The sequence below is a fragment of the Alosa alosa genome, chromosome 24 (genome assembly GCF_017589495.1).
Source record: "Alosa alosa isolate M-15738 ecotype Scorff River chromosome 24, AALO_Geno_1.1, whole genome shotgun sequence".
NCBI lineage: Eukaryota > Metazoa > Chordata > Actinopteri > Clupeiformes > Clupeidae > Alosa > Alosa alosa.
In genome coordinates, this window is record NC_063212.1 from 15793934 (window position 1) to 15818753 (window position 24820).

The 24820-nt window shown below is 40.0% G+C and overlaps 2 protein-coding genes across 3 annotated transcripts; one reads left to right on the top strand and one right to left on the bottom strand.

Annotated features, from left to right (window-relative positions):
- The first annotated feature begins 1230 nt into the window (after positions 1–1230).
- LOC125289225 (calcium/calmodulin-dependent protein kinase type 1D-like) lies at positions 1231–15240 on the top strand. The gene is made up of 10 exons (XM_048235961.1): positions 1231–1353; positions 11028–11200; positions 11551–11617; positions 11813–11916; positions 12019–12102; positions 12378–12439; positions 12527–12610; positions 12852–12906; positions 13024–13212; positions 14138–15240. Exons 2-10 carry the CDS (start codon positions 11072–11074, stop codon positions 14987–14989), a joined length of 1626 nt encoding a protein of 541 aa, XP_048091918.1. The 5' UTR covers positions 1231–1353; positions 11028–11071; the 3' UTR covers positions 14990–15240.
- Positions 15241–19690: 4450 nt separating this feature from the next.
- On the bottom strand, positions 19691–21915 carry LOC125289246 (phospholipase A2 inhibitor and Ly6/PLAUR domain-containing protein-like). 2 transcript variants are annotated; one of them, XM_048235997.1, is made up of 6 exons: positions 21846–21915; positions 21480–21587; positions 20934–21089; positions 20733–20843; positions 20479–20652; positions 19691–20360 (listed from the first exon to the last, which is right to left on the bottom strand). In XM_048235997.1, exons 1-5 carry the CDS (start codon positions 21892–21894, stop codon positions 20480–20482), a joined length of 597 nt encoding a protein of 198 aa, XP_048091954.1. In that variant the 5' UTR covers positions 21895–21915; the 3' UTR covers positions 19691–20360; position 20479. The 2 variants fall into 2 exon arrangements, with proteins under 2 accessions (XP_048091954.1, XP_048091955.1); XM_048235998.1 differs by having other exon boundaries at positions 21480–21557; positions 21846–21872.
- Positions 21916–24820: the final 2905 nt, after the last annotated feature.

The window sequence follows — 24820 nt, forward strand, 5'->3', positions numbered from 1 at the left end:
TATAATTAATAATATATGTATATATTGTTATACTATAATTAATCATAATTTGATAATAATAATAATAATAATAATAATAATAATATAATAATAGCATAAGTACCTTGACAGAACTCCGACATCACCATCTTAGACCCTCATCACATGTGGTGCAATACAAAGTAATTGTAATCCATGCAACTGTTAATGTTTTTTCTTATTTAATTTTCAGGACAACTGGGATTCTGGGTCTCCAAGGTCAGGGGACCATAGACCTTTATATCAAGTGGCAGGGGAATGATATTTGTAAGAAGTTTCTTTTCATTTATGTTTTAAATGTTCATGCACATGTTCATTATTGTTCAATGTTTTATTTTATTTCAATATTGCCATTGTGTTAATCATTGCTCTTTAAAACGTGCAAATAAGGTTGGTTATTTTTTTGGACCGTATTTTATCAATTCACATTATTGTTCCATCATGTTAACTGTGGATAGTCTAATGGCATGTCGTCCATTATCCCTAACTTATGTTGTACCTGTTTTGTCATGTTCCTGTTCACCAAATGTCTTAAATAAATAACTGTTAACAATTTCTTGTTGACCCAGACCCAGCTCTTCCAGAGAGCATCCCAGAGCATCTCCTCTCATAGCACCACTTACAACAAGTCTTGCTGATCCTAGCACTTATCAGCCGTCTTGAACTGACACTCAACTGTTTAAAAACAGCACTCACTGACGCACTTATTCTTACTGTACTCTACCGTTTTTAAATTGTCCTAAAACTTTAAAACTTAACTGTTACCATGTTGTTAGTCGCTTTGGTTAAAAATGTGCCAGCCAAATGTAATGTAATTGTAATATTGTAGAATATGGGTGATTCTATTAATGATAATTAATAGCTTAAAAAACACAGCTCAAAAAGTACATTACCTTTAAGGTAAAATTAATTCACAGTAACTTACTGGCAACAACTGGCCAGTAAGTTACTGTGAATAGGTTTTACAACAAAGGCACTGTACTTCCATTTACAGTAAATACATAAAATACTGTAAATAGATGTACAGTACCTTACTGTAAAACCTAAAGAATGGAAAAATAATGGTCTGTTTTGAAAATACAGGCTGCAACTTCAGGCAATACAAAATGTATGCCCATCTGCACTTGGTTGATAAATGGTTCATATCTCTTTAAGAAAACTAGTGTTACATTACATGAATGATCAGCAATGCACAATCACTGTGAATCACAGCGCTCCCCAACACTCTCACGCTCTCTATTTGGGAAAGTGAAGGAGAGTCCATGCCGTCGAGATAAGAAAACAAAGAACTTCATGAGAAACATCGCTTAGGCTACTGTTTGATTCGCCACCGACGTAAGTAGCCAAACTTACCTCAATGATCCTTTAACGTGAAGTCTATTAGCTTGTGACTGCTTAGGCAATTGAAAAGTCAAAATGGATAATAACAGCAGCCTACTTTTGCTGTATTTTGCTAAGTTGAAGGTAGGCATATGTTTCGTGACCTTAATTGTAGCCTAATGCGTAGAGAACTAGCCTACGACAGCCTACACTTGTTTAGGCAAGTCGGGGGAGAAACAGGCATGTTGCTGCTGCTGAGCGTTCTATCTTTGCTGCTGTCAATAAAACAAACGGAAGGGGCTAATGGCCAAAATGTTGGCAACTTGCGAAAATGGTTCATGTCAAAATGTAATAAGTGATAAGTGTAATAGTGTAATAAGTGACCGTGAGAATTTTCGCTGTAGCCTACTGGAATATTTAGGCATCATGTCGAAACACCACCTTGGACTAGGTCACTGAGTTTCAGTTTCCTAAAAAAAGGGAAGGAATTTTAAATTCCAGAAGTTCAAAAGTTTATTGACTGACACACACTGACGGTTCGTCTCTCTATTAGTAGGCTAGGGGCAGTTATGTAAGAAATCGTTACACGATGGATAGAAGCATATGAATTTGGTAGGCTACAGGTGTTCTTTGGGCGACAGACTTGAAGGGGTGCCCAAAAATAGACCGCCGTCTCGCTATCCGGAGAAATAGGCTATTATTTCCTCACTGTAAGACACATGTACATGTAGGCTAAGCAAAACGTCAACTTATGCCAGCAACCATTTCACTTTGATAATAAACTACATTTTGGTACAGGGCAGTTCCAGCTTATGGATGTGACAATTGGACTCATATTGGTAAACAAAATGCCTTAGAGTGGGGGCAAAATTAGTATCAGTGAATTAATTTGCATAACTTTTAATGCAACCTCTGTCCTCGGAATACTGAGAAATCCTCAAATTTCATATAATCAATTTCATCCTAAGAATACAAGGCATTTTATCAGCGTTATGGATGTGACATGAAATGGACACACTTTTGTGAGAGACTCTGTGACTTTTAAAGGAAACTGCCGAAACTATGATATATGTACCATGAAGGAGACTTGAATGAACACAAAAAGTGTGTTTTTGAAACTATGCGTCATTTTTGTAATGCATTATGTAGGAAAAACTGGCGTTATGGATGTGGCGTGTCTAAACCAGTCCTCGACAAACTACATAAAACACATAATTAAGTAGTGAATTTTGATATGAAACAATTGAAATAGTAATCATGAAAAACTAGCGATGAAATTATTGCTTCCTCAGTGCCCACTAAGATCCACAGGAAGAATCAGGACAAGTCATTTAAAATATAAAAAAGAAATTATTTTTTTTCTTTTACCATCATCAATTTTGGTCAGTGATTCCCGGGTTACTGAAACACCAGGGAACATGAAACTTGGTGGCCACTCCCCTAAATAACCAGCCCTACCTGAACCGTTGCACCCAAGATGACAAAATATTTATGGTATGTTAGTCTCAAGAGCCCGCATGAACCTAACCCATACCCACTCATTTGTGATTTGCACACATAAAGTACATGCACGCGCACGTGCACACACGCACATGCACACACACACGCACATGCGCACGCACACACACACACACACACGCACGCACAGTCGCACACATACAGACAGGCAAGCACACAAACACATAAACACATACAGACAGACAGGCAAGCACACACACACACACGCACACATGCACAAACACCCACCCACATGAATGCAGACACATAAACACACACACACAGACAGGCGCGCGCGTAATGTGCGCATGCAAACACACACACGCACACACACACACACACACATAAACACACAAACACAGGCACGCATACGCACATGCACACACACAGACACACACACACACACACACACACTTATAAACAAAAGCAAACTCACATATGCACACACTCATTTACATGCACATGTAGGTAGGAGATGGAGACAAATTGACAAGCGTGATTTATTTTTGCGAAGAGAATATGCAGGACTGAGAGGTGGTCATATTTTGTACCGCTATGCGGTACATCTAGTTTATTGCTGCCCTTACTCATGTTACTCTGTGGGTATTAGCTACAGAGGACCTGACACTTCAAATGCTGTCATATCGTCACATTTAAAATTAAACTGTGTTAAGCAGGCGTGAACGGCAGGCTGAACAGATCTGCAACAGAAGGAGGTTGCTATGTTAACTCCAGCTGCAAAGTCAGCCATCTTCACCAGCTAACACGATAATCCAGTTACTGTACAACATTAGTATGACAGTTACAGGAAGATAATCGTTCAGATTTTTCGTTATTAGGCCACTTGAAAATAGGCTATGGCTAGGCTAATCACTGGAGGTATTTTAATATTATGTTTGTTTTGCTAATGGTTAGGCAAGGCCTCCCTGTGGTTTTGATCAACCTAATAATCTTTGAAATGTCAATTGTAAACACTAAGTTGAAATGCGTTGAAACTGACATGCCACCAGAACAGACTTTTTATCGGCTTTGAGGTATAATAAAGTCCCCAGTCTTGTAAATTCACATTATGTAACATCCATAACGTCACATCCATAACACACCATTAAAGGTTTTAAAAGTAAGAAAGGGGCACAATTTGGTCATCACACTTTACATTGATATAAATCAGCTTTGCACAGACACTATGGACATTGTCGCATCAACACTGTATGTGTAGCATAAACTTTTCCTATAAAACGTTATGGATGTGACATGGCCATGGAACTTGCTGACTTAAAAACAAAAGCCTTACAAATGTTAGCCTGGCTAGCGCCACCACTTCTCAATGAGACGTGGTCTGGGAACCAAACGTTAATTTTCTCGTATTTGAAAAAAATGCCCAGATCCGTTTATTGGGTGCCACGGATGTCTATCAAATGCGTCTGTGCATAGCTCATCATCGTCTTGCTTTCCCCTTGTTCTGTGATTGGTCCCCTATCTCAATTTTGTTAAAATTTGCTCCATGGTCTCCAGGTTGCCTTAGCAGCTGTTTGAATCAAATGAAGAAGAAAGTGGCAAGGGTGCAAGTTACGCCGGCAAGGGGCAGCATGGGAACACCCAGGCTATACAAATGTAAGGAGTTGTGCTCTTAAAGGCAAGCTGAGCATAGACATTGCTCTACCATTCCCTTGTCAATCTGGAATTTGACACAATTTGTCAAATGACACAATTTGTTTGAACATTGGGTCCATTTATCCACTTTTGAAATATGTATAATATTACCATGTAAAAAAAGTTGTTTCTGTATGGTTGCACGCCATATTTATGATGTAAAAAGAGTGTCATTCTCCATCAAATTCAATCAGATCAGTTACAAACAATAAAATATAGACCTAAATGAAGATTTTAACAACAGTTCTATTTGCGTATGCACAACTTCTTTTTTCCATGGTAAGGATGACCTTTGCATGGAATTGCCCTACAACATATATAGGCCTACAGCAGGAATAACATAATTGGGCTTAAGCAGTGAGGTATGAGCTACACCAGGCGCGTAACTGAAGCGTTCCGTTCGCGACGTGTAAAATCCATTTTAGATGAATGGTCTATTTTTTTCGAACGTACGCCCCACTGCATGGGCGAATTATGAACTTTTTCGCCCCTGGGCCCAGATGTATTAAGGGCCCCCCACTTATTGTCGTATATGTGGGAGGGGGGGTTTGGGGGTCCTCCCCCAGAATTTTTTTTTTTGTTTGATGTGATTTCCTGTATTCTGGTGCATTTTGGGGATGGCCAATACTAAATTCAATCAGATTCATAGCCTACATCCTGATTTGTTGATATTGAGGCAATGATTCCATGCAAAGGCTTGGGCTTCAGGGCCCCCTGACCCCTTGGGCGCCTGGTGTAGCTCAGCCCTGAGAAGAATTTTTATGCAAAGTGTCAGCCCCTGACTGTGCCCATCCATTGCCTACATTTATGGCGTTTAATGTAAAATGGATTTTACGCGTCGTGAACGGAACGCTTCAGTTGCGCCTGGTGTAGCTTCGCTGTCCGAGTAATTACATTCCAGAACGTACCTTAATGATAGGCTACTCCAAACTTTATAAAGAAACGAAGTTTAAAAAGAAAAACACAATATATCAGATGGATTACACGAATAATTGACAAGGAAGTACAAAATTATTCAAGGTTTCTTTTTTCAAGTACAATAAATATGGGTCAAAACAATCCATGAGGAATTCATATACAGGATCAGGCGTAATTTAAAAGGAGGAAGCAAAGAGAAAATAATAATAATAATAATAATAATAATAATCAAAACAGAAAAACAAAACACAACAGAAAAAAAAAAATATAACTAGGGCTTAGTCATTAAATCATATTCTGTAACACTGTTCAAAAGTTGTACTGCTTTCTTATACTTCATAGCTTTAAAGGCTTTTGTATAATAAAGGAAATCATTGTAAAACCCACTAAAAGTGGGCTTAACCTTTGAGTATTTACATTTATGTACAACATTTTTTACAGCGAATAACAATCACATTGACTAAGAGATCGTCTTTATCATTCACAGTAAAGAGTCCATATATAATGTCCTTTAACTCAAAGTTATCTAACATTAAACATTTAGGACTGAGCCAGTTATGAAGGTCAAGCCACAAGGTTTTAACATAAACAAATTCGACAAACAGATGCTCAGTGGTTTCCAGCCCATTACAAAATACACAATTATCAGTTTCAATCCCAAAGCTCCTTTTGATTAATTCGTTGGAGGGGTATATTCCATTCAAAGTTTTGAAATGTAGCTCTTTGGCCTTAGGCATTATGGGATATCTCATGTATTTAGTTCGCAAAAGCTGTATACGATTCTTTGGAAAGACTTTTAAAATGGAATTTCTATATGTTAATAAGGGGTAAGACAGGTTGATAAATAGGTTTCTAAGACATTTGTTGGAGAATCTAAAACTCTTAAAGGCACAACCTCCAACACAGAGCTATGGTAGGGAAAGACAAATATTGGGATCTGAAATTATTCCTCTTATTAGGCCTAAAATGGAGTCAGGTATGGCGTCGAATACAGAATGATATGTATCAATGTTGCAGGTTATCTCTAACAAAAGCTTGGATATGGTAAAAGACATCCATTAGAATCAATTAAATGCAGGACTGACCAGATGCCCTTCTCTAGCCAGTCCTTGATATACAAGGATGACTTCTTTACAGTAACGGTGTGTTTCCACACAGCGAAACACCTCGCGATTTTCGGCCAGCGAAATTTCGCCTCGGGGGCGTGACGGCGAAACCGCTAACCTTTTGACTGCAGTGTCTAGCCAGTGGTGGCAAGCGAGCTAATTAGGCTAATCAGCTAATTCAAACGTTTAAGTACTTACAGGGCTTAAATTTCACTGCGGTATTGCGGGTATTGCGCATAATTTGTTCAAGTCCCGCAACTCTAGCCATCATAATGCGAGAAATTCCCGCATACACTTTTACAGCCTGTCTGATGATGTTAATATAGCCAATCATTAAGTGGCGATTGAATGCGGTGCTATTGACGGACTGATCAACTACCGAGTTGAATTGAACATAGCCTCATGCAGGCGCTTACACACACACGGAGAGAGAGAGCGAGAGAGAACCACTTTGCGCTTACGCAAATAGGCTACGCTACCATGGCAAACTTTTACATCTGGAAAGAGCCCCTTGGTAACTATCCTGCTAGCTCAGGTCACGTCAACACTTGATCCCAGAAAGATTGTCTTCGACATGTTAGTTTTTTGAACATTTATTGTATCTAATGACATAGAAAACATAATGATTTGCATACACATACCGCACTATGCACAACTTTTATTCACTAGCAACTATAGCCTAAAACCGTCAGGTTGAAGGGGGGCTAATTACTCCATAGAATTACTCTCACGTATTTTCTTATACCTACTCATCAGCAATGTGCACTCAATTGGACCTACACACCACATTAAAGATATGCCTAAGTGTTATAGGTTAAACGTCAATATGAGGCATTCAAATGACTAAATATGTTTAGCTACTAGTAATTACTAGTAAAATGCTATACTTTAAAAAAAATGCATTATTAAATAAATACACTCTATATGAATTCAAAAATATATGATAGAAACATATCACATAAGCTATCCTTTTCAGTGTGTTTGTGTGTGTGGAGAGAGTCAAGCAGAATCTAGGATGTCCACTGTTGTGAATGATCCCACTACAGTATATATTACTGATGACGTCAGGGTGGTGGGGGCCCCAAAATCAAACACTTTTTTAAAAAAAGTATCGAAGTATTGAAATCGCAATTCTTGACTTGGTATCAGAATCGACCCCCAAATTGTGTAAATCCCCCCTACATGAATAACCTAAGGGGGGAATTCCCCCCCATTTTGAAAAATGAATTTTAAGCCCTGACTTAATGAAGATATCCAGGGGTCTTTATGACTCGACTAAGACTATGTTGCCTATAAACAACAATTCATGTTCATAGAAACAACAAGGTCAATAAGACATAATATATTTCATACCTGTGTTGCAGCATGTAGCCTAGCTGTCTAGCTAGGTTTACAATGCAATCCAATGTCCTAAAATACTAGCATTTAAGCCTGTCAGCTAGCTAAAAAGATCGAAAGTGCTTAAACTAACATATATAGTGGTCTATTTAGTGGTGTATGTGCTCTGACTAAGTTCGTGTGGTATATAAACCACAATTCGTGTTGATACAAGTGCCAATGTTCGTGTAGAAACATTTTAATCACATACAAATGTTTGTGTTACAGCTCAGGTAGTCTCCGCCATCTTGGTCACACTTTTTTGTAACTCCCGCCTCCAAACACAACGACGCGAACCTGATTGGTTCTCGAATGGTCCTCATTTAAATAAAGTTAAACTTTGGCCAACTTTGTTTCGCCTGCCTCGGCGATCCGCTTTCATTTCGCCCAACTAGGGCGAATTTCGTCTCCATTCAACCTCAATGAGAGCGACGCGAAATTTCGTTGTGTGGAAAAACACCGTAATATAGCTGTATTTCCAGATAGGTGTGTTGAGGGGTAAAATTATGATTGTACAGAATCTTCCAGTATAAAGCAACCTGCTGATGGAAGAGGGATAATTTGATGGGCAGATTCTGAATACAGAAGTCACATTTAGGGAAAAAATCTATACCACCTATTTTTTTGAATATTTCATGGGGGATATGGTACCAGAAGCTGGTACTGTTGTTTAAGAATGATTTCAACCACTTGATTTTTAATGTTCCGCTTATGGAGTCAATATCAATGGCCTCTAATCCCTCCATCTCTGATGTCTTTTATAATTTCTGATCTTTTAACATAGCGAACCCTTTTCTTCCATATGTAGTCAAAGTTTATTTAATTTATTTTTTTAATGGCTCTCTTGGGAATAAGCAGGATATATACACTTTGAGATACTCTCCATTTTTGTTAGAAAGACTACCCAGTAAGCTAATGTCTCTCAGTAACCATGAATTAAGTTTAGCCTGACAATTCTTAATCCCAAAATTATCCTTGATACATTCATGTTCTCCCTTTCTATTGGAATACTAGAAATATGTATCTAAGTATTTAACTGTAGATTAATGGGAATGTTATAGGCTTCGGTTAGATTGCACTGGTGGATAGGCATTAACTCACACTTATTTAAATTCAATTTCAGGCCAGAGGCTTTAGAGAAAGACTCGATCGTCTTCAAAACTTTTAGTGTCTCGGCCAGATGCTTCATAAAAATAGTTGTCATCTGCCAGCTGGCTAATTACAACTGGCAATCCTAAAATGTCAAGTGGGGCAATATTTGAGTTTTTTATAAGAATAGAGAGCATTTCTGTGGCTATTATGAAAAGAAGGGGAGAAATAGGACAGCCTTGTTTGATTCCACGTCCGATATTAAAACGGGGTGAAGTGCCCCCTGGTTAGGAGATGGAGCTGTTAGTATTGTTATATAGGGAAGCTATAATATTTCTGAATTTATCACCAAAACCTTATAGTTTTAAGCATTGAAAAATAAAAGGATGCTCAATAGAGTCAAAGGCCTTGTAAAAGTCAAGAAATAACAAGAAGCCCTCATCCTTAATCAAGTGTTTGTAGTCTAGTACATCAAGTACCAAGCGAATGTTATTGTGGATAGATCTGCCCTTCATAAAACCAGATTGGGAATCACTTATAATGTTGTGGACTTTTTTAATCTGTTAGCATAAACAAGAGTTATAATTTTATAGTCATTATTTAGTAAAGTAATTGGTCTCCAATTATCTAGCACTTTGGGGTCTTTGCCATGTTTGGGAATTAAGGTTGTTATACCCTGTTTCATGGTGGGGGGGAATGTCATAATATCTGTCGCTTCCTTTAACATAAGAAGGACAGGGCCTTTCAGTGAATCCCAGAAGTGTTTATAAAAGTTGGCAGTAAGACCATCAATTCCAGGAGATTTGTTTAAAGGTGCCATGTGTAATGTCCGCCAAAAAATCAATTCATACTCCACATTCCATAAAAGATGGGGGCAGTATACCTCCAGAAAGTAAGTTGGTCTACCCTAGAGTAAAAACCGAGAAACGTGCATTGCAGTTTGGCTGGCGGTTATGTTGCCTGCATACCGCCTCCCATGACCGAAACTGGTATTATGACACCTGTCGGGCTGAAGTCAATGGGAGCCGCAAATCGGTAAATAGCGGTGACCAAAGAATATTTCTCTGGATAGCGAGACGGCGGTCAAAAATAGGTGCATTCGGACACAGGATGTGTGCATACAGGTGGGTCTTAAATTGAATATCGTGGAAAATTTCACCCCACCCTAATTTATTTAAAAAAATTAATCTTTCATACTTCCATATATTCTAGATTTATTAGATATAAAGTGAAATATTCAAGCCATTTTTTGTTTTAATCTTGATGATTACAGCTCATGAAAACCAAGAATCAGTATCTTGTAATAGTAACAATACACCCAATACATGGTCGGGCTGCTTTTGCACAAATTAGGACTGCATCAATGTGGTGTGGTATGGAGGCAATCAGCTTGCAACACTGCTGAGGTGTTATGGAGGCCCAGGTTTCTTTGATAGCGGCCTTCGTCTGTATTGTTGGGTCTGGTGTCTCATTTTCATCTCGACAATAAACCATAGATTCTCTATGGGGTTCAGGTCAGACGAGTTGTCTGGCCAATTGAACTCCGTAATACCATGGTAAGCAAACCAGTTACTAGCGGTTTTGGCACTGTGGGCCGGTTCTGAGTCCTGTTGGAAAAGGAAATAAGCATCTCATGCACAGTATTTCATTGTAAGGGGCGCAGGTAGAGATTAGAGTTTGCGTAAACAGAGCATCTGCTTTCAGAGAAACATTATGGAAACACTCTGAATTGTAAGGACCACATCTAGGGCTATTGAGTATCCCAATTTTTAATCATGTTGGTCTAAAAACATCTAGAAAAACTAGAACTAGAAAAAGTCAGACTACAAATCATTTCGTAACCCCTACCATATATTTGACCACCACCAGTTTAAGAACCACTTCCCTAGAGAAGGAACTCCTATGTGTTTCTTTTAATACAATACGTGTTTTATTTAATTTCTCATCTTTGTACTTCCAGTTGACAGTTTTTCATTTTGTTATATAAATAAGATGAACAATCGAGAACTGCTAAATGTTTAGCCTATTTTGTCTGTACAATGTACATAGGCTCATAAAGAGAAGAGCGCTGTGCCCCTGCATGTCCACTAAGAATGGGCAGCCAACCGAGTGTCCTGGAACAACATGGCTTCACCATGGTAAGAGAGGAGGGCCATGCCACCCTAGTGAAGTCCCAGGAGGGCAATCAGTATCTCGTCAGACAGATCCATAACAGCATAGAGGTGAGAACGCATGTATTTCCCATAAAACCCCTTCTGTGTCTTGTAACGTTTACCTGTCTGTTGATTGATTGACGTCTATAGACTAAACCATATTTTTATGTATGGAATAAAACAATTTGACTATGTCTAACAAAGTATAGTATAGGCCTAGGATATAGGAACATGTCCGTAACAGCCAACTACGTATGCTTGTCTGTGCTAATAGTGGTTTGTTTCTTTTGTTTTCATTTTTTGGTTGCTAATTTCATCCTTTTTTTCCTTCATGCTGATAATCTCAACAAAAACGCCTTAGCCTTTTAATGTTTTGCTTTAGCATATGTTGTTCATGGCTGCAATGTCTCATCTTTCAGGATGTTAAAGAAATTCTCAAAAACCTGCAGCATCCTCATATCATTGGACATGAGAAGTCCTTTGAAGGTACAATATATGTTTACTGCTGAAATAATATCAACAAATTCACCAATATGGAGGAAATTAATATGTTTACTGCTGAAATAATATCAACAAATTCACCAATATGGTGAGCAAATGGAACTGCTGTAATGTAACCAATAATGCTGAATATGATATGGATGTTGTAAAACGACTCAAACATTTTCTTTTGATTTACAGATGATGGAACATTCTATGTTTTGGTGGACTACTCTGAGGGGGGAGATTTGTCTAAAAAAATTCAAGCTAAGCGGGAATGCGGAGAACAGTTTACAGAGGAAGAGGTGCTCTTACTATAAGTATTTATTCTTATTCTGAATAGATTACCATCTTTACTGTAACTAGTCTGGCACAGATACAAATATGTGTACATATCTTTATTCCAGATTAAGGATTGGGTTGTCAAAGTCTGCATGGCACTGAAGCACTTGCATTCCAAAAACATTGTTCACAGAGACCTAAGACCTCAGGTACAGTATGCTGATAAACAGCTGTGAAATATAAAATGGCTGTAGTAGAATATAGTTTATGGAATGTAATTTGCAGGTCATCATAGGTGCCAAGAGTAAATTAATTATTATTAATATTATTAATGCATTTCAATTCATGTTCAGTACTCCTGTATTGTGGTTTGATTTAAATTCACAATTGAACATAATATGCCATTCTTGTCATTTCCTTTTGATTTTATTATGTGTGTCTTTTCCATCACCATTATTTTCATTAACCTTGTCTTGGTTAATAGAACATTTCCCTCACAGAGTTTGGGACAGTGTGCCTGGGAGAGCTTTTAGAGATCAAAGAAAGGTATGCCTCAATGTCATACACATTCACTCAACCCATCAACCAGTAAATCTGTTTCTGAATATTTAATTGATCTGCCTTGCCTGTCAGAGCTGGAGTAGAGAGTGACTCTACTGGGGAACTATACAACATCGCCCCTGAAATCCTGACGGGAGATGCATACCATGATAAGAGGTAACACTGTTTCACCACTATTGCAAAACCATTTGTCTGGAAGATAGGGAGGTTATACAATTCAGTTCATGTTGAAGTACTTGTTGAAATGTTGTCATGGTGTACAAACACACAGGATATTCATATAGAGCACAACAGCAAACATTTTGGAGTTGATATGATTTCAAAGATGTCACAACCGCTGAGTATGCAATATGAGAGAATCAGTTTCCTTTTTCCCCCTCTATATTTGTTTGTGCAGTGATATCTGGTCCTTGGGCTGTCTCCTATATGAACTGTGTATGATGAAAAGTGCAGTAAGTAGAACTACTGATTTAAAGACAACTTTAAAAAACATAAATGCTTAAAATATGCTTAAACTCCAAATGTGCCAGATAACCTGTATGAAGTGGTCATTTTCTTTCTCTTTTCAGTTTTCAGGAGAGAGTGCAGTAAATCTGGTTCCTAAGATCCTGAGTGGTTCTTATGCGCCTCTCCCAAAGACCTTCTCCAGTTCTCTCTGTCGGCTCCTCAGCGATCTCCTGCAGACAGACCCGGAGCGTCGACCTTCAGCGCAGGAGGTCTTGGCGAGGCCATTCATTATTGCCTACCTCACAGCCCAGGTGAGGTCCTAGCTGCAAAGCAGTGCCTGTGGTCCCTGCACACTGAACCCGCATTTGGATGTGATGGCAGTGCAAAATCGTGTTAATATTTTGTTAAGTAGTGACTGGGGTAGCACTAATGGTTTGTTTGTTACCCCTGTCGCTGCTTAAGAAACTATTAAAAAATGTCTTTGAGTGCGACCTTCTTTGATTTTGGAGTATTGCAATTGGTAATCACACCTTTACAGAAATCGTATGCCCTTACATGATGTTGGTTCTCACAAAGCTGTTGTTGCTTGGGTCTATTTTTTCCTCCTGGAGTTTGTCCTTATCTTATCTTTTCAACTTAAGTGTACTGTGTTAAGGAGATGGACATTTTTGTGTTGAAGACACAAGATATCTTGTTAATATTGGTTAAAATGTCATGCCTTATAGGATTAGTATCATATCACAGAGAGGTTGAGTTAAACAAAAATGTGTAGATGGAAAAATGAAACTGCGTTTTATGTTGTTTCTTCAGCGTTTACATAGAATACTTTTTACCTCCAGGTGGTGCTCAATTCCAATTGTTTCTCTCAAATTTGGTCTCAAATTTATCAAATTTAGGGAAATGCAAGTGAAAAAATCTGATCAATACTGATTCACAATTTTCTGACATCTCATAGATCAAACAACTAACCGATAAACCAGGCACATACTTGATTAATCAATTCTGAAAAGAATCATATTATGAAAAAAATAAAAACATGATGGATGTGAATTTTGTTTGTTTCCGTGTGGTGGTGCCTGGCTTGTTCAGAGTGAGCGGACTGTTGCACATAATAGATATGAAATTTGTTTGTTTGTGTGTTGTGGTGGTGCCTGGCTTGTTCAGAGTGAGCGGACTGTTGCACATAATAGATATGAATTTTGTTTGTTTCTGTGTGGTGGTGCCTGGCTTGTTCAGAGTGAGCGGACTGTTGCGGAGCTCCAGGAGAGCCTGCAGAAGCTGAGGGCCCTGGCTGACGGTCTGGAGAATGTGCACTTTGGCACCACTGTGGGCAGTCTGACTGGCGGGGTGATTGGAGCAGCTGGAGGCATCACCTCCATCGTGGGTCTCATCTTGGCCCCCTTCACTCTGGGTGCCTCTCTGATCGTGACGGGGGTCGGGGTGGGCATCGCTGTCGCTGGTGGTGCAACCGCAGGAGTCTCCAACATCACCAACATGGTCAACCAGTCCACCGACCGCTACAATGTGAAGAACGTCATCCGCGAGTTCCAGGAGAAGATGAACTCGGTGGTGGTCAGTCTCCAGCACATCTGTGAAGGCCTGGAGGCCCTGAATCTCTCAGCTGAGAATGGTAATGGTCCAGGGACAGGGACGACAGGGGACATGGCCAAGGCGGGCGTTAGAATAGGGCGAGGGCTGGGGGGCATCCCTGAACTGATGCGCCTGGCACAGGTGGCGAACATAGGCAAGGTGGCAGCACAGACGGCCAGAGCCGTGCGGGCAGTAGAGGTGGCCACCGGCATCTTCTCCGCCTTCTTCCTGGCCGTTGACGTCTTCTTCATCGCCATGGACGCCAAGGAGATCCACGACATCCGGCAGACCTGGGCGGAGGCGTCCACCCCAGAAAGCCCAGTCCAGCTGAAGGTGCTGGACGCTGAAGACTCTGAAATCGTGGAGGAGGGCAAGCCAGAGGTGAAGTCCGAGACTATGAAATTTGTTCTGCAGATCCGGGAGACGGCAACCCAACTGGAGGAGATTCTGGACGAGCTGAATGACATTATCACCTTCCTCCCAAAAGTCGAAGCCTAAGCACAAAATCTCTGAGACTGACCGCATTTCAGTGTTATGTTAAGCACCTTATCAGACATCCTACCCTTTCAAATATGTTGAATCTCTGACAGCACTGAAATGACAGGAAATATGTTTCCTGACCACAAGTCTCATTTTTGTACTCATGGCTTTTTGTTATATTTTTGAATATTTCACATCCTTTATGGCATATCAATAATGCAATGGATCATCAGATAAGCTTTGAATCAATAAAAAGAATTTTTGCTGAAGTACTGTTTTTCTTTTTTAAGAGGAAATTCCCTTTAAACGCTGTCCCCTAAATCAAAATACTTTAATCCAGAAATTGTGGTACTGCTGTTATGTCACAACAAATTCATATCAGGATTTTATCAAGACAAAGAGTACTTTGTATGTACTTTAACATGCATTGCCAAAACTTGCATAAAGCATATATATTGTGTGTATACATCGATATTGTAGATGGTTTGTATTATGTACCTGCTTGAAAACTCCACTCCTCCTTCAAAAACTAAGGCTACTTTGTTGGAGATGTTGGTTGTGGCTGATTGCCTAACCATAGAACCTAATCCGGTTGTTGTGTTAAACAGTTGTGGCCTACTGGCAGTGCATGTTGTATGATGACAAAATAGCTTTGACACACAATGTTACATGATACCACAATTGTACCCTTTTGATTTTTTTTCTACATGCACAGCTATCAACAAAGTCGTCTTTTGTGCATTCCCTGCAGTGAATTCCAAGGCCTTCACCAGATATCGATGTTCTAGAGAAATTTTAATCTGGATGGTATTTCCCCACCTCTTTAAATTAATAGATAAAATTAATAACTTTTTATTTCTCATCTTTTATAAAGACACTTATCCAGGAAACAGGACATAAAGTACATAAAAAAATCTGTAATTAAGCTATATAATATCTATTGTGTTTCAGCACATTTCAAAACGTTTTCACACAAACAGATGTATTGTCCCTCAGTCTGATTAGAGAGTGACAGTGTGCAGAAAGAGCTTGAGGAAACCTATACAAAGGTGAAAAATTAGACAGGAAAATATTTGGTCAAATCAGACGAGGGAAAACTCCTCCTTGTCTTTGAACAAGACAAACGTGAGGCCGTCGGCCTCGCGTCTGATCGTGGGCCTCGCACCTGGCCAAAGATGATATTAATCGCTTATTCTTCATTAACGCCTATTGTAGCCTAAGCAAAAAGCTTAACGTGGCTTAATGTCTATAAATGATCAGTGATCACCAAATTTCTCTCATATTGTTCCTCATAATCACTATGTTTTTTTCAATCTCCTTCACTGACGCATATGGAAAAGCCTTAACGTCCCAAAACAACGATCAATGGTCATCAAATTTCTCTCATATTGCTCCTCATAACCATCTATAAAAATCTATCCCAAAGTTGTTTTCTTTTGGAGCAAGTCCGAATCCCAGGACATAACGCACTGTAGGCTACCTAATAGGCTCGAGATAATTCAAAAGGGGACAGTAAGGCTAGGCCTAGGCTGCTGCACTTAAAACTTAAAAAAGATTGAACGAACCTCCCCGAACTTTTAAATTGCGATCAGTGGCCGGCATCGGGTGAAAGAAGGTTTTCGAAGTTGAATAGGCTATTAAAAAGTATTTGCGCACCTCCATGTCACAGGAGAGACTGGGCTCGCTCTTCTGTGAATCGAAAAATGCGTTAGGCCAGCTTGCAGGTAGCCTATGATTTCATGGCTGAGTTTGCGGCAAAGTAAGCAAGAACATTTTTTATTCCGAGTCAGGATGCCATTTATTTGTCCAATGTTAGCCTACAGACCATAGTGCTTATCAATAGTTTGAATGTCGAGAGTGTTTCTGCTCATTGACAAATAGTGTTCAGCACAATGATTCATGCCCAAGCTCCCAAATTGACCCAGTACAGAAGCCATCAATAAATTGTTGGGGAGGGTCATGCGTTTTTTCTCAATCACTTTGAAGGGTCATAGAAAAAATTATTTCTGGCGGGGGAGGGTCACGTCTTTTTTGACTAACGCTCCCAAAACTCCTCCGGTGGCCCCTTAAATAAATAACGAACAGTCCCTAAGCGCATGTTTGGCATGGTAGCTGGCCGTGGTCATGGAATGCCTGAAGCGGAGATCGCGATAGAGCGATGGCCGTTTGCACCCCCTGTGTAAGGAGGATGCGTAACTGGGCTATCAATGAAATGAAGGAGTAGGGGGAGGAGGAGTGATAATTTTGCGAGAGCCGCAGCGTGTGACAAGGAGGCCGGCTTAAATATCCTGGCGGCGGAAGACAGGTGAGTTAATTGCTGTCAATCATCCCTAAGGGCTCCTCCCAAACTTTGTTTAGAAAAAATCATTTATATATTAGCCTAATGTAATTTTCACATTGACGTCTGTCTTTTCCGAACTTTGTACTCCCTTGTTAATTGGGCACAGATACTAGTAAAATTGGCTCTAAATTTATTTTAGAGCTTTTTATAGTAGTTGGATTAACTTTGTCACTTCGTCCAGTAGAACTGAAGAGAAAACCAGGTCAGAAGATGGGGGTTGGCCAAATCGGCTCATACTTTGTATGTGTGATAGATATGTGGAACTATGAACAGCCATATGATTAAAACCCCCTCCAGTTACTGAGTTCTGGGGCCCCCCTTGGAGACCCTCGAAAATCATGCAATTTATGGCTATATATATGAACATAACTTTTGGATATGAACATAACTTTTATATTTCCATAGAGTCTGAGTTCAGTTTTACAGACCAAAAGTTAAATATGAAGCATTGAAATTAAGAGAGTGTACTAGGGGGTTATCAGAACCACTGAAAGCAGAATTTTCATCTCTCTATATTTGGTCAATTTTATGAGGCATTATTTCACATGCACGGTGGCTTTGGTGGATGGTTTTACTGTTGCTGGAGAGAGGAACATCTATTGATTCAAAAACAATCGTCGTGTAATTGGGCCACACATAATGCGAGCTGTGACAGGAGGGTCTTTATGGGCATTTTTTGGCATCATACTCTGAAAAGCCATTTTTAAACAGCAATATCTGGAAAACTATCTCACCTGTAGTATATGTGGGGGAATTAACACTTTTAATTAGTTTGATGTGATTTCCTGTATTCTGGTGCATTTTGGGGATGGCCAATACTTTAATTCAATCAGATTCAAAGCCTACATCCTGATTTGTTGATATTGAGGCAATGATTTCATGGAAAGACTTGGGCTTCAGGGCCTCCTGACCCCTTGGGACCCGGTAGGCCCGTGCAGTAATCCATCCCTGCCTGTAGCCTTCACATTTTCTACAGTCAATATCTGTTAATAATAGCATCCAGACATGGAATGTCGGAGGTGTAGCTCAAGTATAACCTAGAATGGTACTTAAACTTCTTCCAAAATTTGGCTTGGCGAAATAAAATAGCACATTTGAAGAGTTGTTGAGCCCCCAGATTTTCAGATAGAAGACTTAAATTGTACAGTAAGCATCTCTGGCACCAGGTTAAACACTGTACAAAATGTGGTCTCTCTTAGATTATTAGTTTCACAGATATTAAGGCTCAAATTTGGGAAAAAAAACACATCTTCGGCCAATTTCAGAGCCATATTCCAAAAAACTGACAACAGGTGTCAGGTCCAAACTGACTTTTTTTGAATGATCAAAGTCTTAAAATCACATAAAAAAATTGGGAGGGTGTTCAGCCTCATTTTGTCACAGTTAATTTTTAAAATCTTAGATTTGAGGGCGTTGTCACAGCAGGACACGGCAGCCATTTATAAGTATAAGTAAGTATATATACTATAGATCCCGTGAGGGAAATTTGGTCTCTGCATTTATCCCAATCCGTGAATTAGTGAAACACACTCAGCACACAGTGAGGTGAAGCACACACTAATACCGGCGCAGTGAGCTGCCTGCAACAACAGCGGCGCTCGGGGAGCAGTGAGGGGTTAGGTAGGTGCTTTGCTCAAGGGCACTTCAGCCATGCCTACTGGTCGGGGTTCGAACTGGCAACCCTCCGGTTACAAGTCCGAAGCGCTAACCAATAGGCCACGGCTGCCCCCACATTTGACAATGTGCCAATTCCAAAGTCCGGACTCACAGACTCACAGACTTTGGTGCTGTCCCAATCCCATTCATACTTATCTGAGCCCATGTGATCTCATACATTCACTCACTTAGCACCTGAGATCAATTAAGTCTGTGAGTCTTTAGTCCTTAGTCCTCCGGGCTCACTTTGGGATTGGCCCAAAGTGTTTCTGATAAATTGTGCGAGATCACATGGGTTCAGATAGGTATGAATGGGAGTAGCAATAGCTGGAGGGTTTTAATCATATGGCTGTTCATAGTTCCACATACTTATCACACATACAAAGTATGATTGATACGACGATTTGGCCGACCCCCATCTTCCGACCTCTGCCTGGTTTTGCCTGGTTTTCTTGTGCAATGACTTAAGTCATTTTAAGGGCTGACAATTATATGAAGGCAGGATTTGAACAGAAATATTTTACAGGTATTGGTTTTGCTATCCATTCTTGATAGACAAAGTTTGAACAAAATCCGAGATGGTGCAGCAACACCCTAATCTGATTTCACACGGAATGACCCAGAATGACAGAATGACCGACCAAGAGTGCAATGTTGATGGGAAAAACAATTTACTGTAATTTTTGTTTTGGTAAAGATTTTACTGTTGAATGTGCAAACACACAAACACACACTAAATGATCTTAAATCAACAATAATATAGTTATACATTGTAAGTAGTCTAATGCATTTCATGTTTAGTTGTTTTTTATTGTCTGTCTTTCTATATTCAATGCACAACCACACTTTTGGAAACCTGTTCAAACCAGTGCAGGCCTTATGAAACTTTATGATTTTGCACTGCTTACCCATACACCTTATCATAGTGCCATCATCCACATTTCTGCAGTAACACCATTGATCACCTAATGTTGCTGCAGTAGGCACAACACTACTCCTGGTGTAAAGTCTTCCTACCAAATCAGGCAGAACTTGTCTGTAGATAACATTAACTTTAGCCACCTCAAATCAGTACATTATGGGTAATGTGTGCTTCCACCTGATGGTAAGGTATAATCATTCTTCAAACTAAAATTACCCAGGCCATCCTTCTGTAAACAATGACGTAGGTCGGAAACCTCGACTGCATTTTGACCAACATGACATTAGCATCTGTAGAAAATTAAGTGGTTTGAAGCAATGAGAATTGCATTTATGATGTGCACAAGTGAGAAGATTATATGGCGTTTGAGCAAACAGTTTAGAGATTTTCCATTCTGATCTGAGAAATCCACCCAAGGGACTGAGATGAAAGTATGAAGACTGAATGATTCAATGTCAACATCGGGTCATCTGAAAAAAAAAAAAAAAAAACAAGATAAAATAGCCGTACAATGTTGGTTTGCTACATCACATTAAAAAAATGATCTAGTAGAAGAAAAAAAGAGTGATCTAGTAGAGGAATACGAACCTCAGAAGAGGTAAGAGATTAATCCCAAGGACATCAAAATAAGAGGGAGAAGATTCTGAGTGATGTCATTGACACTGTTACACAGGTCTGTAGAATTACAGCAGGACATCTTTGCAAAACTTTGTGCACTCAGTAAGTTGCATGCACTTTCTGTGGCACAGCCCTTCTGGTTGTCTAAATAACAGAAATATGTGTTACAGCAGATCATAGTTCATTTTTCTTGATGAAAAAATAATATATGTTGCCAAACTTACCCACAGTGAGGCAGTGGGTTTGATCAGCAAAGCATTCCATCTGGGAAGTGCAGCCCTTTTCCACACAGGTGTAGCACTTCCTCCCATTGGGATCTCCCAAGGGTATTTTTGCTACAACATGAAATTACTTAAATTACACCGTTTACAAAATGTTATGAGCAATCAGACAGTTTTAACACTTTGTACTAGCCAGTGCTCTACCTGGGAGGCTGTCATTTTTGTTGTTGCATAGTTCTGTTTCACAACAGGAAGTGTTTCCCGTCACTGTCCTCATACCATTAGACCAGGACCACGGAACACAAGACACAATCTTTGGTCCGCAATCTCTCCACACATGTTCTGAATTCGGATTATCCACTGCAAAATCACAGATACAACATGAAAGAGAATTTGTCTACATGGATATGCATTAGATTAGAGATTCAATCATCAGTCATTGCAGAGTACAAGTACAAAGACAACAACATGCAGTATTCATGTATTACAAGTTATGCTTCAAGTTAAAGTTGTCTTAACATACTGTACTGTAATGTAATGAAAACAAAGCAGTGTTCTTAAACATGCCATCACAATACATTTTGAAAGTAGGGAATATGTTTTATATATTTATATATTTACATGTATCAAATGTTTGTTTAAGAAAAAAAGTACACAACAGTCTACATGATTAAAGACAGGCATGTGCACACATACTGTACACGGCATTCAACAGTCTTTAAGTACTGCATGAAACTAAATGTGCCTTACCAAAGTATAGGCCCGTTGTTTGGGTGATACACACCATGTCCTTTGAGCATTCCTTCACTTCCCCCAGAGAGGGCTTCCCTTGATTCGCATAACAGGAGAGGGCTAGTCCTAAAGGTTTGCAGTTCAAGACATAACACATCTTTTTGATAAGAGATTCTCATAAAAATGACCTACAAATATTACACACATCACTCTACATACAGTATAACAAGATTGATAGGTTTACACTATAGCAGATTTCAAGTTATCGAACGTATAACCTAAACATTGACAACAAATAGCAAGGAAAAATGTTTTTTTTTTTTTATTATTCGAAATGTGTTTGTTATCACACTGATAGAGACTTGCTCCAATTTAAAGTCTTACCTTTGGAGATAAGCGTCATTGCCAGTACGAATCTCATCCTCAGCTCCATGTTTAACACACATGCAGGAGTAGTAGATCATCACAGGCTATTTAAAGCTAGGTTCAGAGGGGTTGGGCAAACACATGATGTCATGATGTCTAGACATAATATATGGAGACAAAATATTAGCTTTCTTTTTTGTCTTCAGTTTTGAAGGATGGGTCAATTAATGTTTCACTTTAATTTAAGGAGAATTATACAGTGAAGATAACATAAGATAAGACTTTATTGATCCCACAGCTGGGAAATGTACTTGTCACAACAGCTCAGTAGTATATGAATAAAAGAGTAAGAGAAAGTTGTATACAGTATGCCCAGCATACAAGCACACCTAAAAAACTAAATCAAACAGTGATTGCAACACGCTTTAGGGTTTTACCAATACGTTGAGGCAGAGTGAACCAATACAAATATGGTGGAGAAAAAAAGCTTCACATCACATGTACAGTGGAAGATGCACATGTTAATAATGAAGTTCAGACACTACATTAACATTACAGATTTTCATGACAGTGGTGTTATACATTCTGATGGCAGATGGAATAAAAGACCTGCGAAAGCGTCCCTTCTTACATGATGGGTGTAGTAGTCTGTTACTAAAAGAACTGCTTTGCGCAGCCACTGTCCCATGGAGGGGATGAGAGGAATTGGCCATGATGGATGCCAATTTGTCCAACATCCTCCTCTCCCCAACCACCTCAACAGGCTCTAGTTGGCAGCCCAGGACAGAGCCGGCCCTTTTCACCAGCTTAATTATTCTCTTCCTGTCCCTCTCAGAAAACCCACTACCCCAACAGACTACACCAAAAGACCTCAGTCTTCTCATCAAGTGGAGACGACTTTGGCCCTTCTTGTACAGGGCATCTGTGTTTTGTGACCAGTCCAGTTTATTGTTAAGGTGAACACCCAGGTATTTGTAGACTGATACCAGCTCAATGTCTACTCCCTGGATGTTCACTGGTGCAATGATGCCTTACAGCTGAAGTCAATCACCATCTCCTTTGTCTTACTGGTGTTCATCTGCAGATGGTTCTTTCCACACCATTCAACAAAACTGGTGATGACCCCCTTATACTCCAGATCATTCCCATTCTTAACACAGCCAACAATAGCTGTGTCATCAGAAAATTTCTGGAGATGGCAGCTGTGTCGTGTTGAAAGACACATCTGACTCACAGTCACGTAGCCCTTACGTACTGTGGTCTGTTGGTGAGGTAGTTGATGATCCAAGCAGCAAGATGACAGTCGACAGCTCCTTCTAGCCTCCCCCTCAGCAGTGCAGGTTGTATTGTGTTGAATGCACTGGAAAAGTCAAAGAACAATGACTCTAACAGAGCCCCCAGCACCCTCCAGGTGAGAGAGAGAACGGTGGAGGAGGAAAACTATTGCATCCTCCACACCGACCCCTGGTCGATATGCGAACTGGAGGGGATCCAGCTCACTGCCCACCAGGCAACGGAGGTAGTTCAGGACAATCCTCTCCATGCTCTTCATCAGGTGTGATGTCAGAGCCACTGGCCTGAAGTGATTGGGCTCTCTGGGGTGTGCTGTCTTTGGGACAGGAACCACACAGGAAGTCTTCCACAGGATTGGGACTCTTCCCAGACTGAGGCTGATGTTAAAGATGTGCAGAAAGACCCCACAGAGTTCATCCGCACAGTCCCTGAGAAGTCTGGGGCTGATCCCATCAGGACCTGTGGCCTTCCTCACCTTTGGGGTGATGTACTGATACTCCCACAGGCTGGGGAGGCATACCCTGAGTGAGTGGGGGGGTGGGGGTTGGGGTAAGGGCTGGAGAGTACAGAAGTTGTAGATGGACAGCGGGGAGGGGGAGGAGTGGTGGGTAACCTCCGAGTGGTGCAGGCTGGTGGTGCATGCTGGTGTCACAGATTGGTCTGGGCTCTGGTGGGTGGGGTCATGAGTGGTAACGGGGGCATCCGTATCAAATCGGTTAAAAAATAGATTTAAAAGAAAATTCCGGTTTTTAGCACTTTAAGGCCCTTTTCTGGTTTGTTTTGGATGAACTAGAGTGGTGGACACCGACATTTTGACGATTGGTCCTGTCTTGACTTTTCTGACTCGTTTTGAATCGCCTTTTCACTTCTCAGGGTGGCTGGCAATGGGCATACTGTAGTAGGCTACTCAAACATGTCCTAAAACAACCCTTAACGTTCGTTTTCAAAACTGTGCAACTCACCGAGTGGTTAGTGGTGTTCGTTGATTTTCCAAAACAAGTAGCGTAGCGAAATACAGTTTCTGTCGTCTTTTATTTGGCATTTTGTAAAATCCCATTGATTTCTGTCATTGCACGTTGATATTACTGCGCCACCGTCTATGCTTCAGGTTCAAATACGAATCATACATTGCGCCGATATATTTGCTTTTAATAGTCAACGAACTCCACTAAACACTCAGTGTACAGTGTAAACAATGGAACCATGGCTGAATGCAGACATCCCAACCTGCAAAAAGTTATTTCAGGGAGGTATCATTTCATTCTAATTTGCGGGCGTCAGGGAGCCGCTATCAATATGCGGGAGACTCCCGGGATGTCTGTAATGGATCTCCCAACGTAGCGTTAAAAGCCCAGTAAAGAGTAGAAATCATAGCACTATCCTCAACAATAACAGATATACTATACAATTTATTATACAATAATAGAAGATAAACATTGAATGGAAATCTTGTGAAACTAGTGAGAAACTAGACATGTTAATGCACGACATAGTCAAACATGTCAAAGACTACTAACACCAATAGGCTAGACTGCTGTATTTATGTAAGTTGCTCTGTTGAGTGTCCCCACCTTGACATAGCTTTCCACCAGGAGATTGCATTCTCAAACTTGGGCCTAGTGGCGAAATTCACAACAATGAACAGGTGAAAAGAAAACAAACCAGAAAGTGATGCTTAAGCATGTGAGGAGAAAGTCTGT

Excerpts from the sequence above, each read along its gene's own strand:
- LOC125289225 (XM_048235961.1), top strand. The coding sequence starts at position 11,072 with ATGGGCAGCCAACCGAGTGTCCTGGAACAACATGGCTTCACCATGGTA. Across the intron at positions 12,611-12,851 it reads GATGCATACCATGATAAGAG|TGATATCTGGTCCTTGGGCT; the intron begins GTAACACTGTTT and ends TTGTTTGTGCAG. Across the intron at positions 12,907-13,023 it reads TGTGTATGATGAAAAGTGCA|TTTTCAGGAGAGAGTGCAGT; the intron begins GTAAGTAGAACT and ends TTCTCTTTTCAG.
- LOC125289246 (XM_048235997.1), bottom strand. The coding sequence starts at position 21,894 with ATGGAGCTGAGGATGAGATTCGTACTGGCAATGACGCTTATCTCCAAA. Across the intron at positions 21,588-21,845 it reads AATGACGCTTATCTCCAAAG|GACTAGCCCTCTCCTGTTAT; the intron begins GTAAGACTTTAA and ends GCAAACCTTTAG. Across the intron at positions 21,090-21,479 it reads AACAACGGGCCTATACTTTG|TGGATAATCCGAATTCAGAA; the intron begins GTAAGGCACATT and ends GTGATTTTGCAG.